This window comes from Dipodomys spectabilis, unplaced genomic scaffold, assembly GCF_019054845.1.
Source record: "Dipodomys spectabilis isolate Male_0828 unplaced genomic scaffold, ASM1905484v1 ptg000030l, whole genome shotgun sequence".
In the NCBI taxonomy this organism is placed as follows: Eukaryota; Metazoa; Chordata; class Mammalia; order Rodentia; family Heteromyidae; genus Dipodomys; species Dipodomys spectabilis.
In genome coordinates, this window is record NW_024870707.1 from 1,028,567 (window position 1) to 1,042,171 (window position 13,605).

General features: G+C 47.9%; 1 protein-coding gene across 6 annotated transcripts in view; it reads left to right on the top strand.

Annotated features, from left to right (window-relative positions):
• The window catches only part of Atg13 (autophagy related 13), a 51,667-nt gene extending 42,124 nt beyond the window's left edge, over positions 1-9,543 (top strand). For 5 of the 6 annotated variants that reach the window (XM_042676487.1, XM_042676485.1, XM_042676486.1 and 2 more), the window contains 6 exons: positions 3,082-3,218; positions 5,398-5,512; positions 5,946-6,023; positions 6,228-6,344; positions 6,805-6,933; positions 8,953-9,543. In XM_042676487.1, the coding sequence (XP_042532421.1) occupies positions 3,082-3,218; positions 5,398-5,512; positions 5,946-6,023; positions 6,228-6,344; positions 6,805-6,933; positions 8,953-9,030 (654 nt within the window). In that variant the 3' untranslated portion in view covers positions 9,031-9,543. Of the gene's footprint in view, positions 1-2,590; positions 2,702-3,081; positions 3,219-5,397; positions 5,513-5,945; positions 6,024-6,227; positions 6,345-6,804; positions 6,934-8,952 lie in introns of all 6 variants that reach the window. The other variant, XM_042676490.1, reaches the window with a different exon arrangement.
• Positions 9,544-13,605: the final 4,062 nt, after the last annotated feature.

Sequence of the window (13,605 nt, forward strand, 5' to 3'; positions counted from 1 at the left end):
TAACAACTTAGCCCCAAAGTTAGAATGCATGTTAAATAGCTTCTATACCTGATGGTTACATAAGTCTGTTGGTATATATAAAGAGAGTCTTTCTCATTATAACCATTGCCAGTTGTGTCGTTATGGTTTAAAACTAAATCATGGCTCAGCCGCAGTGGCTCACACTGTAATAATAGCTACTCATGAGGCAAGGTCTCAAGGATTGTGGATTGAGACCAGCCCAGGAAAAGTTTGAGAGACCTTACATGGGTCCAGAATCATGGTCCAGGCTGACCTTTACTTAAACTTGAAGATCCTATTACAAAAAGAACTAAAACAAAAAGGAATGAAGTTATAGGTAGAGTGCTTGCTAATAAACCCCTGAGTTCAAGCTCCAGTACCACCAAAACAAAACCAAATCATATATAGGGGCTGGGGTGTCTTAGTGAATAGAGCATGTTTGAGACACTGAGTTTGATCCCTAGGACTGCAAAAACAAAAACAAAAAACAAAAAAAAAAGCAAAAAAATAAAACATGAACTAGATCATGGCAAGATTTCATCAACAATATATGCACTTCAATAGTAAGCATTGAGTAGCTCTGATCAAGGCTGGTAGAGTTTGGTACAGAAAATACGCCTCATTTCCTGTTGCTATTAACTTTCTTCCTTAGTATAATCCTACGAGTTACATAGTTATATTTTGTTTTTGTTTTTTTTGGGTCGGGTCGTGGGGTCTGAACTCTGGGCCTAGGCGTTGTCTCTCAGCTCTTCAGCTCAAGACTAGTGCTCTACCACTTGAGCCACTGTGCCACTTCCGGCTTTTTTCTTTTTGCCTATGTGGTGCTGAGGAATTGAACCCAGGGCCTCAGGCATGCAAGGCAAGCGCTCTACCACTGAACCACCTTCCCAGCCTGAGTTACATAGTTATTTAACAACTTCTACTCAGCCTTTGCTGGAATCCAGGAAATACATGTTTAACAATGTTGTTTGATTTGCCCACAAAATAAGGATCATTGTGTCAATCAGATACAGGCATGAAATAGTTGTGACCCTGAACTTGCTAGTATGTCCTACAGTCTTCATCTGATTCTAAGCATTGATTAGCTAATTGGTCAGATTTAAAGCTGAAGCAGCCATACTTCCAATAATCACCATGTTCATAAGTTGCTTTGAAATGTTGACTTTTTTGGAGGGATTTTTTACTTGCAAGTTCTCCCATATTGTAAGACTCTAGGAATACAGTTGCATGCCCACGCGCACATACTCTGCACACCCTCTCATCTTTCCTGGCACCATGTAGGAAAGTGTCCACCTGCACATTGTGGGCCCCTGAAAAGGCTTGCTGTGTAATGTAACAATCCCAGCATTTTCATTCCTCTTGGGTTTACCTTGCACCTGCACTCAGGTCCTTCCTCCTAGAAGCTGTTCAATGGCTTCCTCCCACCCAGTTTTTGACAAAAGACAGACTAATGAATGATTCAGATGTCTCTGTTTTGCCAGATCCTACCCACTTGAGTCAACTTGAGTTTTCAACTGCTTGTTTGGGGGGCAGGATGGAGGACCCATGCTGGGATAAATGTCACTTCCAGGGACCCAGCTTCCCAAAGTTGTCCCTTTGGGAAGCCAGTATGCATTGTTCCCCTTGCCACACTCCTAAGTTAGCACTGTCTCTCTAGCCTCTCACTGCCGCCCTGCTGGTGTTTCATTTCTTTCTCAAGTCCCTTTTCTCTTCTCTTGTTTCTCCTGTCTCTGTGTGTGTCTTTGCACAGTGTGTGTTTACTGTCACAAAGGCACATTTTCAGACCCCTACTCCTGTGGTGACGGACGCTCTGAGGGTCCCCATGGCAGGACTGGCCTTTGCCCATCATGTGAGTTCATAATGGGTAAAAGGGGAATGATCAGATGGCTTCCTTCTCTTTAAAAAATGGAGACAGAGCAAAATGGATAGTTATTTAAATGTCCCCAAGTACCCTGAGGGATTATTTTGAGGCTCTGTAATTGATTTTAACAGGACAGCCACAGGCCAGCGGCCCAAAATAGGGGATTCATTTGCCCCTCCTTCTTCCGTTGATGTGAAAAATACATGGAGTTATTTATATCAGATTTTCAAATAAACAAGACTGGTGTTCTTATTTTTTTTTCAATATAAATAGGAACCCTTCCATACCCAGGGGTGATAGAGGGTGTGATTAGAGAAGATGGCCTTCTATTTCAAAGGGACCTCAAGGACAAAGGAGAAAATAGAATGACTTTGGAAAAACTGATGACTTTGGCTCCAAGTTTGGCCCCGGGTCTTTCCCTGGGGATCTGCTGGGCTCAAAACAGAAGCTGAGCCCCTGGGAACAAGGAAGCAAGGAGCTCATTTGAGGCCTTTGGGAGGCTCCAGACTGGGAATCCCTATCCCAGTACAAGCAAGCCTCTTGTTTTCTTATCCAAGAGATGTCTAAAAAGCCTGGCCTACCTTGTCATATGTCTCACCAGGCTCCTGTGCTATAGACCTGTGGGCCTGGACCCATTCCTTACATTTCTGCAGAGCTCCATCATTTGTCACACTAGGATTGCCTATTTTTTCCTGCCTTTCCTCTGCCCCCTGTTTTTTTCTTGCTCAGCTTTCAAGCTCTCGCCTTTCCTATCAGCCTGCAGTCCTGGGCCTTGGATCAGCTGACCTGGCTTATCCGGTAGTGTTTGCTGCTGGCTTAAATGCTCCACACCCTCACCAGGTACCTTAAAGATGGGGAGGACCTTGGGCTTTCCAGGGCTACCTCCCTGCCCTGGAGCGGTTAAGGGACTTCTTCAGATACCTGTAGTGTACTGTTTGGAAACAAGGCTCTTTGGATGATGGAAGTGACTCTGAGAGGAAGGAACCATCTTCAAAAAGGAAAGATGATTTTCCTGGGGTTTTTCTTCCTCTTTGCTTCTCCCTCTGTAGTCATTACCATGCATGTCTTCTAGTAGCCACATCCCAGAGCAGAAAGATCCAGGATGTCTGCCCGCCAGGTGGTGGCACTGTGATGGAAAGCTCGAAAGCAGACACTAACAAGCTAGGACGTGAGGTTTCCCTGTGGCAGTGGTTCACTGTATCTTTCCATTTCCCCCAAAGCTCATGGTTCCGGGGAAGGAAGGTGGGGTACCCCTTGCTCCCACCCAGCCTACTCATGGCGCCCAGGCTGACCAGGAAAGATTGGCAACTCACACACCTTCGGATGGGATCCACTGTGCCGTTACCCCTTCCAGCAGGTGAGTCTCCATTGTGGCTCTGCACTGTCAAAGCCAGTGAGGATAGGCTGGGAATGTAGCTTAGTGGTAGAGTGCTTGCCTAGCATGCATGAAGCCCTGGGTTCGATTTCTCAGTATCACAGAAAAAAAACAGAAAAAGCAAGAAGTGGTGCTGTGGCTCAAGTGGTAGAGTGTTTGCCTTGAGCAAAAGAAGCTCAGGGACAGTGCCCAGGCCCTAAGTTCAAGCCCCAGGACAAAGGAAGAAATTATACCATTGTTCTCTCAGATCACTGGAGTGATAACAGTCTATGAAATGTAAGCGATGAAGACCATGATTTGGTCTTCATAATTTGCAAGTAAAAATTCTCACATTTTCACTATCAAAAATCACTTCTTTGGGACTGGAGGCATGGGTCAGCAGTATAATCTGGTATAGTCCATGCCTAGTAAGCTCAAGGCCCTGACTTCAAACCATAGTACCCCCCCCCACACACACACCCAAAGAAAAAAATGACCACTGCTACCTCCTTTTTCAAGATGAGAGGGCTGTAGTATAGCTGAATTGTAGAGTCCTTGCCTAGTTCACATGAGATCTGGTTTCATTCCAGCACTGTGAATGAATGAATGAGTGACTGAATGAGTAAATGAATGAATAACAACCTCAGGAGGGCTCACTGATTTTGCCCAAGGTCACCTAGTGCAGCCTGACTGCATAGCTGTGTTCCTCCCTGGGAATGTGCTGCAAGCTGTCCTGCTCTGCGCCTCTTCTCCCCTTGGAAGGCACTGGAGATAATGGGTGCCACCCCCCCCCCCACACACACACACACATCCTAAATGAAAATTCTCATTGTAGAAATTTTTGTTTGTTTGTTTCCCACAGTGAAGTGGTAAGAGCAGAATTGCTTGGGGAGACTTTTGTGTTTGTATGTCATTAGGAAGAAGACTCCATTTTTGGTTTTTCAAATTTCCATTTTTGTCCTTACTTAAAGGAAAATGTTAGTCATTTTACACTCCCATTTTGAGCCTCACCTCCAGGGTCATGTCTAAAAGTAGCTAGAGACCAAGGACCCTGGATAGGGGTTCTGAGCTAAAGGTTTTAAGAGCTTAGAAACCTTTCCTTAGTGCTGGTCCCCTTGCTACCTAGATTCCGGGAGATCACCTTATGTAGTCCTGTTCACCTTGAGCCCGCTTTTTTGGCCAGAGGCTAGAGCCTTCTGTTACCGCTGGGTGGCAACCACTGGCAGCCCAGTTTCTGCTGCTCAGAGCCGCTGTGACATACAGGACTCAGCATCAGTCCAGAAGGGATAATTGACACAGGGCAGGGGCGTGGAGAGAGAAAACATGAGCAAGAATGTAGAAATCTGGACCCAGGCAGTTCACCAAGGATGGAGAGAGCTCTGTCTGGCTAAGGCCTCAAATGTGGGACTATTGACTTTAAATGGACACTTCATGTGGTAGACTTGAATTTAATGTTGTACTTATAAAATATACAGTCTTCTACCCAGGCACTGGTGCCTCATGCCTGTAATCCTAGCTACTCAGGAGGCTGAGATCTGAGGATCATGGTTCAAAGCCAGCCTGGCAGAAAAGGCAGTGAGACTCTTATCTCCAGTAAACCACTCAGACAACTGGAAGTGGTACTGTGGCTCAATAGAGTGCTAGCCTTGAGCTGAAAAGCTGAAGGACAGCCCCCAGGCCCAGAGTTCAAAGCCCCACAACTGACCAAAAAAAAAAAAAAATATATATATATATATATATATATATATATATACATATATGTATGTATGTATGCAATCTTCTGTATAGAACAAGAAGAAAATCTAAAATGTGGGGCTTAGTTCTGTAATACTAAACTGGCAGTTTATTAGAGTTGTTGTCCCGTGTCTGACTTCTCTGTGCCTGCTAAGCGATGTACATTACTAGTGTTTCAGTTCAGCTTTTTGTAAGTTGACACAATTTTAACGAGAAGTTTCATCATGTGCATAAGTTTTAGTTGTTCCCAGCAAGTACAGTCTCCTGTCAGCTCATGAGGCAGGGGACACTGGCAGCAGCACAAACACATGGTGCTATGTCCTACATGGGTGGTGGGACCTGAAGCCTGCTCAGGCCACAGTCCCACAAGAGGGTGGATGTAGGGGAGAAACCAAGTCATTGTGCTGTGGCTTGAGAATTGAGCACTCACTGTCCCTTTCTTCCCTAGTGAGGATGCTGAAACTGTATCTAACAGCAGCGAGGGACGGGCCTCCCCACATGATGTCCTAGAAACCATCTTTGTCCGAAAAGTGGGAGCCTTTGTCAACAAACCCATCAATCAGGTGACTTTGCCACTGCCACCTGTGAGAATGTCCTTAGAGTAAGGCTCTATGGGCAGCATCTTAAGGAACTACTGAAAATGCTTGCAAGTGTGTGTGTGTCTAAGTGTGAAAGTTTTAATGTGAAGAAGACTAAGAACTTTCAACAACCCCTAGGGAGACAGGCTGGACACTATTTAGTTCACAAACTGCCTTACTTTGGAATAGAAGTTCCTCTTCTGTAGGCCCAGTGACACAGCATTGGTGTGGCTCAAACTTACCCAGCTGAATTCTCAGGATTCTCTTCTGTGGGCTTATGTGATATGGGGGACAGGGAGACAAGGAGGTTGTGGGGTCAGCTGAAGTGTTGGAACCTGCTGTTCTGCTGACTTTTGACAGCCTGTAAGCATGAGTCAGGGGAGGGGCCGGCACGAATGCTTCTCTCCTGTCTCTTCAGGTGACTCTGACAAGTTTGGACATACCTTTTGCCATGTTTGCTCCCAAGAATTTGGAGCTGGAAGATGCCGATCCTATGGTGAGCCCACCTGTGACTGCCAGTTTCCAGTAGATGGTGCAGTAGTCACTATCCTGGTTGGGCCTCCACAGACCGCAAGCTAGGCCCCTTGGCTTCTGCATCTACAGCCAGCACTAAGTTTCTTACACAAACCTCTCAGTTGGCTCATAGTGATGTGGGTCCAGTTCACAGACTCAGCCCTGACTCTGCCTTATTTTGAACCAGGTAAATCCTCCCGAGTCCCCAGAGACAGCATCTCCTCTCCATGGCAGCCTGCACTCCAATGGCTCCAGTGGAGGCAGCAGTGGCAATGCGCATGATGACTTTGTGATGATTGACTTCGTAAGTGGCCTTCCCCTCCCTTCACCTGTGCTGTTCTAGGACAAGCAAACCCCCGTGCATTTATTGCACTTGAACAAGATCTTTCCCAGGGATCATCAGTAAAGATGGGATAGGGCGGTGGATGTCTGGGGAGACAAAGGCCCATGAGTAGTAAGGTATTATGCCATGCCTTGGGTGAAATTCATAATAAAATCTTAACTGGGGTCAAGAGGTATCCACTTAAAAGTCCTATTCATGCCTAGTGGATAGCCCTTGATTCAGGGAAGGAATTGAAGAGGACATGAACTTAGCCAGGGAGGGACCCGGATTAGACATCTGTAGCAAGGTGTAAAGATTCTTCTCCCTCAGATAAGTCTGGAAGAAGCTTTTCTTTGTTCATAGCTTATCTCCTCTGATTTTTCTTTGTAAACCAAGGCAAGCTAATTCAAATCTGTGTGTGTGTATGTGTTTTGTTTTGAAGAAACCTGCTTTTTCTAAAGATGACATTCTTCCAATGGACTTGGGGACTTTCTATCGTGAATTTCAGAACCCTCCTCAGCTGAGCAGCCTTTCCATAGATATTGGAGCCCAGTCCATGGCTGAAGACTTGGTATGGACTTCCCCCCTCCAACTCCCCACCCAGCTCCGCTTCCTCACCAATGGTCATTCCTCCTGTACTGTAGACCTAGAACTTGCTTTCTGTTCTCCCTACCCCTCTGCCTTCATTGTCCTTGTTTTACTTTAGGAACAAATCTTGAGATACACCAGTGGTACTCACTGATTGTTTTCTTAGATTTGCTTGAGCTCAGTTTTCCTTTGCACTACATATTCTCTGTGTTACTGTTACTTGCACACTCTGGCCATACCCATCTTCTACCAGGCAGACCATGGTGCAGGGCACAGGAGCATGTAGGTCCTGAAGACCAGTGATCTTGCTTTCCTCGGAGAGCTCCCTCCTGCATCAAGCTGTTCTCATACCTGGCCAAGCATTCTAAGATGGATTTTATTACCACATGTCTGCTTAGAGTATTGCCTACTTCCTGCCTCTGAGAAGCAAGCAAAAGAGTGGCTTGCACAAGTCACTAACCTGGTCTGACCTGGCACAGGAGAGTCACTTGTGGACATCAGTGCACTGTGGGGATGACTGCTTGATGGAGTTTATCCCGACATCCTCCTCACCTAGTGATCAAGTCATATGACAGATTGGGTTGTCTTGTCTGCAAGGTCCCCCTGTCAGAGGTGGGACTCTCACTATTACAGAAATTAGAGGCCTTCAGAGGAGCTGCCCTTAATTTGATTACAGAAAACCCTCCTTTGTAGTAATGAAACAGAAATACTACCACTAATTATTCTTTACAGTTACCAGGGCTGTCTAAGCACCAGGCCTTTCTTCGTCTCGTCCTCTTTCTTTCCTTTTTTCTTCCCTCTCTCTCTCCCCCGCTTCCTCCCTCCCTCCCTCCTTCCCTCCTTCCTTCTCTCCCTCCTTCCCTTCCTGCCTGCCTTCCTTCCTTCCTTCCTTCCTTCTTCTCTCTCTCTCCCCACCCCTCTTTCATGGAGCTAGGAGTTGACCATGAGCTGGGCACATGCCCAGGCTGTCAGTCACTGAGTTGAATTTCCAGCCCCTGACAAGCATTTTTATTGGGTTTTAATATGACTTTCAGCAGCAAAAAAAACATGGATTTTATTATTCCAATTAACAGAAGAAAAAACTCTGTGATTAACTTGCCAAGATCATAGAACCAGGCAAAATAGTTTTGACCCCAGATGGCCTGCCTTTCTGAGCTTGGCAATCTGACCACCAATCACCAATCTCATGTGACCTGTGCACTGAAAGAATCTAGGTCCCAGTACTCTCTGTGTGATCACAGCCAGTGCTAGCTGCTTCCCAGGTCTGCCTGGCAGCTGTGACCAGACCCACCACTGCTGTCAGGGTTGTGGCCTACTTGAGGATCTAATGCTGGAGAGTTTCCACCTTCTCCCAAGTCCCTTATGCATAACTCCACCATCAGCAGATCTCCCTGAGGTGGTTGAACCCTACAGATTGCTTTCTGTTGCTTAGTCCTAATGGTGACCGACTACTTCAGTACAGTGAGATCTTTATCCATAGCTGGATATGACAGCAGGCTAGTTTGTCACAGCTATTTTTCTTTGCTTCTCTTTGCTACTGACCCCTCAGCCTCAGCTGGCCAGTGTGAAGGTGTTGGTGCCAGGCCTCTCACAGACCTGCCACATCAGTCTAGGGGCTGCAATGGCTACTTTGTCCCTTTTCTTCCAGGGCATATATGCTCAGAAAGGGCATGAAAAAGCTTTCTTAAACTTGACTTGAGCCATGGTGCTCTGATCTTGCAATTTCATCCTACTGTTGGTGATCTGTGCCAACCACCGTTTGTGTTTAATTTTGCAGTTCTTAGCCTGTTTTAATCTTTATAGAGTGTGTGGCCCTACAGACTCCACAAATCCCTGAGGACATGTCCACTCCCCCATCGTGATGGCCACCCTGCCATCCTGCCTTCTGCTCAGCTAGCACTGCTCAACAACACTTTTTGTCTTACTCTCTTCCTCGCTCTCAGGGACTGACTGGTGCCTCTCCCAGGCCTGACTAAGCCCTTCTTCTCTTCTTCTGGTACAGGATTCACTACCAGAGAGGCTGGCTGTGCATGAGAAGAACGTCCGCGAGTTTGATGCCTTTGTAGAAACCCTGCAGTAAAAAAATGTCCTGAGTACCAGCAGCATCCCTGTGGTCCCAGGGGGCTAAGAGACCCTCACTCCTCAGTTACTCCCTTCCCTCATGCTGCTTCCAGAATGGTTCCCCATGGGGACCCAGAAGCCTCTGCTCTTGGACCATCCTGAGACTCCATGGTGGCAGTGAAGCCTAGTAACTGCGGGTAGAAGGGCTTGCCTCCAGGCCTTTCAGCTAGACCTGGGTTAATGGGCCTCAGCAGAACCACCCACCCACCCACGTTCACCGGTCATTATCAGTTATTTCACAAAGGATGTCACCTAGTTCCTGTTGCTCCAGCCTCCTGCCTAGGTCTGCCCTGAAGCTGGCTGGTCCCTTGCCTGCCTGCTCTTACCATCAACCATTTGACATTCCAGCTAGTGGCCCAGAGGCTGGAGCAAGGCAGAAAGAAGGAGAACATGTTGGGGAGGAAGAAGGGAGGAGGATCCTGTAGGCTCTCTAGGTATTTCCTTTAATTCTTGGGTTCCCCCCCCCCCCCCCCCCGCCAATCTCCCTCTCTCTCTCCCCCTCCCTTTCTCTCCATCTCACATGTACTCTTGGCAATATGACAGGCCTGTCTGCCCAAAATGACACAAACTCCAAAGCCCACCACCCTTCTACAAGGTTGTTCTGTCCCTAACCAGAAGTCTGATCTGCCCTGGTAGTTACAGGTATTCAGGCCCTCAGCTCCATGGGAAAACTCCAAACTTTGTGTAAGATGCTATTACTGAAAACCACAGCAAATATCACCCCCCCACCCCCCCACACACATTGCTGCTCCTTGGTTAGAGGACATGGTAAATATTTATTACTTCAGAGAAATCAGATATTTTATAGAGAAAATATGTTTGAGGTTAGATATTTCACTCGGGGAAGGCTCGGGCCTCTTCCTGGGACAGAGGCCTCCTGTGGAGGTTCCTCAGGATCTGGGATGCTGCTTGGAGATCTTCCTTGCCATTGCATTGAAGGTGAGATCCAATAAAAGGGCTGGCAAGGGCCAACTAACCCTCCTAAAACTGCATTGAGCTGACAGCAGGCATTCCCTTGCACACCCGCAGACTCCTGGTGAGCACTGTCATTGCCCTCAGTCTCAGCCTCCATTCTGGCAGCCAGGAAGTCTCGGGGTGCTAAATGTGATGACTCCTCAGAGTTGCATATATGCCATGCCTAAGTGGCATTGTGTGTGTCCTTCTGGAGCTCCTGATCCTTGGGGGCTGGACTATGGAGCTTTTCCTCCTACTTGGGCCTGGTCACCACCTCTCTTTAATCCCATGGTTTGTTCATAGTATACTGCCCTGGGTTTATGAGCTGGATATGGTTCCCTGTTGAGAAACCAAAGCTGGGCATGTGATTGACTTAACCCTTCAGGTATTATTACTTGAGTAAGTCAAGTGCCTCACTATCTGCCCTCTCCAGCCTGACTGGCAGCTGGGCAAGAAGAACCAGCCTGCCCTGTTCCTCCTGGGCCCTGGGTACTCCTTGGCAGTAGCTGAGGCTTGGTGGAGCAGGTGCCTCTCAATGCTTGTTCATGAACTGCATGTAAAGCTGTTCCCACCTACACAAGGCTGACTTCTGAAGTCCGGAGTGCGCTCTAGAGGGGAGCCCTGTGCATATCTCTGCTGCCAGCATTGGTGACCAACTAGCCCTCCTGTCTTTGGGCCAGGACACATCCGTGGCCTGCTGAACCAGATTTGGTCCCTGGACCAGTGCTGAGGAGGAAGGGCCTAGTAAGTGACTAAAGCCCTCATCTCAGCTGCTGCAGTCTCAGACCTTGCATGGAAGGCCTGTTACCACTGGCCCAAGACAGTCTGATACCTTTGGTGTAAGCCTTTGCAGGGTGCAGCCTTTCTCCAAGACTTGCCTCAGGAAGGCTGAGACCTCACTGATCCTGGGAGAAGCAAGGCAACCAGTAAGGTGGCCCTGGCCCCTCAGCCCCACACAATGGAAAGAATGAGCTCTAGACTTGACTCCTGCAGCCCCCTGGGCACGGACTGGGACCAGTCATCAGCTTCGGGGTGGCAGAGGCCCTCCTTCAATGTACTCCAACTTAGCTACACTTTAAAATGTATCTAAGAGATTTCCAATAAAAAGTTTTTTTCTCTACAACTCCCTCTGCAAATTGCCTCCTGCCTCTCTGCATGTCTGGGTCACCAGCAGGCTCCATGAAAAAGGAAACATGGGGGGTTTTTTTTTTTTTTGGGTCCAGTCATGGGGCCTGAACTCTAGGCCTGGGCGCTGTCCCTCAGATCTTCAGCTCAAGGCTAGCACTCTACCACTTGAGCCAGAGCACCACTTCCGGCTTTTTTCTTTTTGCTTATGTGGTGCTGAGGAATCAAACCCAGGGCCTCTGGCATGCAAGGCATGCGCTCTACCACTGAGCCACCTTCCCAGCCCCAACATGGGGGATTTTTATAGTGCAAAAAGCCCTTGGGGCTTGACCGCTGAACACAGGTAGCCTTGGGCTGGTCAGGAAGCTTCTAGAGAGCCTTTTGTTTTTCTTTTGCCAGTCATGGGGCTTGAACTCAGGGCCTGGGGCACTGACCCAGAGCTGCTTTTGCTCAAGGCTAGTGCTCTACCACTTGAGCCACAGTTCCACTTTGGGCTTTTTCTGTTTATGTGGTACTGAGGAATCAAACCCAGGGCTTTGTGCATGCTAGCTAGGTAAGCACTCTACCACTCAGCCATGTCCCCAGACCTTCATTTTCTTTATACATGGCAGGGTCATACATTTGAATAGTGAATGAAATGGTATATATGAGGTAAACTTGTAGCAAAATCTCCCTGAGAGGTTGGCCAATGTCAACTCTATTCCCTTTATACAATGTGCTCACTACCAGGCTTGCGGGAGATGGTCCCTATTTGTGAAGGTACCGGTGGCAGACCCTTGCAATGTTTCAGGCAGAAGACATCAGAGCAATTGCTAATATAGTGAGAGGGTTGTGACCAAGCAAACATAGGGAAAGGAAGGGAACTGAAGTGGCAGGAAGTCAGGAACTTGAACAGGTTTGTTTTGCTGCCCTGGGGATTCTGGGAGCTAGGAAGGGTAGAAGGGCCCCAGGGGATAGGCCTTCCTGGCCCCAGGAGCTACAGGCACCTCCAGTCTATCAAAAACTGGCCCTTTCTCCTGGCTTGTGCCTCGTTTAGGTGGTGATAGGAACTGAAAGTAGAGCCCGTGAGCCTGAAGTGCACCAGCACCACACAGCTGCTCTCTGGGCTTCATGCTGAAGTCAAGCTCCAGCACAAAAATAAGCAGATCAGACAATTCTGACTTTAGACCAAACCTTGGACTGAAGAAACGGGGCTAAGCTCACTCTTGCTTTCCAGGGCTTTTGGTGCTCCTGGCTGGACAGTTGCCTCAAACCCTAAGTGGGAAATAGTGAGTTGTCCCAAATGACCCTCACCTCCAAAAGCAGAGTGCTCAGTTGCCGCACTGTGCTTCGCCCCAGAGACCTACTACTGCTAAGGCTTTAGTGAGCTGACACTAACTCAGCAGAAACCACGCCAGGAACCTAACTCGAGTACACAGCTCCCCATCTCTCTGGCTCCCCTCTCCTATTTCCCTGTGCGATTGCTTTGATGCTCTCCTCACCCAGCTTACAGCTTGCAGAGCTAGTGAGATGGCCAATATCTTTTGCCTTGAGGTCCCTGGCTGCAGGCCCCAGTTGTACAGTGAAGACTCCTGGCACTCAGGGCCAGTGTTTACAACCACCATCTTACCCTTGCCTGAACCTGTGCTCTAGCTGAGCTGCCCCAGCCCGAGCAAACGGGGAAGAAGGCCCAGCTGGAGCCATTAGAACTGCCTAACTACAATAGACAGCAAGCACCTCGAAGTTAACCTTGACAAATGTGAAGTGAGATTCTGCTCTCCTCTCCTCCAGTGACTAAAAAAAAATTGGTCATCTTTTTCCCCCTCTTGCCTTTGTGCTGGGGGTTGGACCCAGAGCCATAGACATACTAAGGCTTTCTACCATTGAGCTAGAGCTTGAACCCAAAACTTAGCATCTAAACCTTTAAAGCACAATCTGCTTAAAAGAAGGAAAACTGGATTTTTCGCAGCCTCCATGCAGCCAGGTGGGAAGCCTTACCTCAGGCTGCTACAGGTGCAAAAAGTGGAAGATGAGCTGGGCACTAGTTGCTCAAGAAGGCTGAGACTTGGGAGTTGAAGCTAGCTTGGACAGATAAAAATCCTTGAGACTCCATCTCCAAAAACAACAGGCAAAAAGGTAGGCTGGAGGCATTGGATTAAGGGGTAGAACACCAGCTATAGGTGACTAAGCAAGCGAAGAAAGTGTGAGCCCCTGGGAAGTGGCTCAGTGGTAGAGCGCTTGCCTCGCATGCATGAGGCCCTGGTTCGATTCCTCAGCTCCACATAAGCAGAAAAAGCTGGAAGTGGTGCTTTGGCTCAAGTGGTAGAGCGCTAGCCTTAAGCTGAAGAGCTGAGGGACAATGCTCAGGCCCAGAGTTCAGGCCCCATGATGGACAAAAAAAAAAAAATAGAAAGTGTGAGCCCCTGAGTTCAAGCCCAAGTTCTAGTGGAAAGTGACAGTTAACACTTCCAAGCTG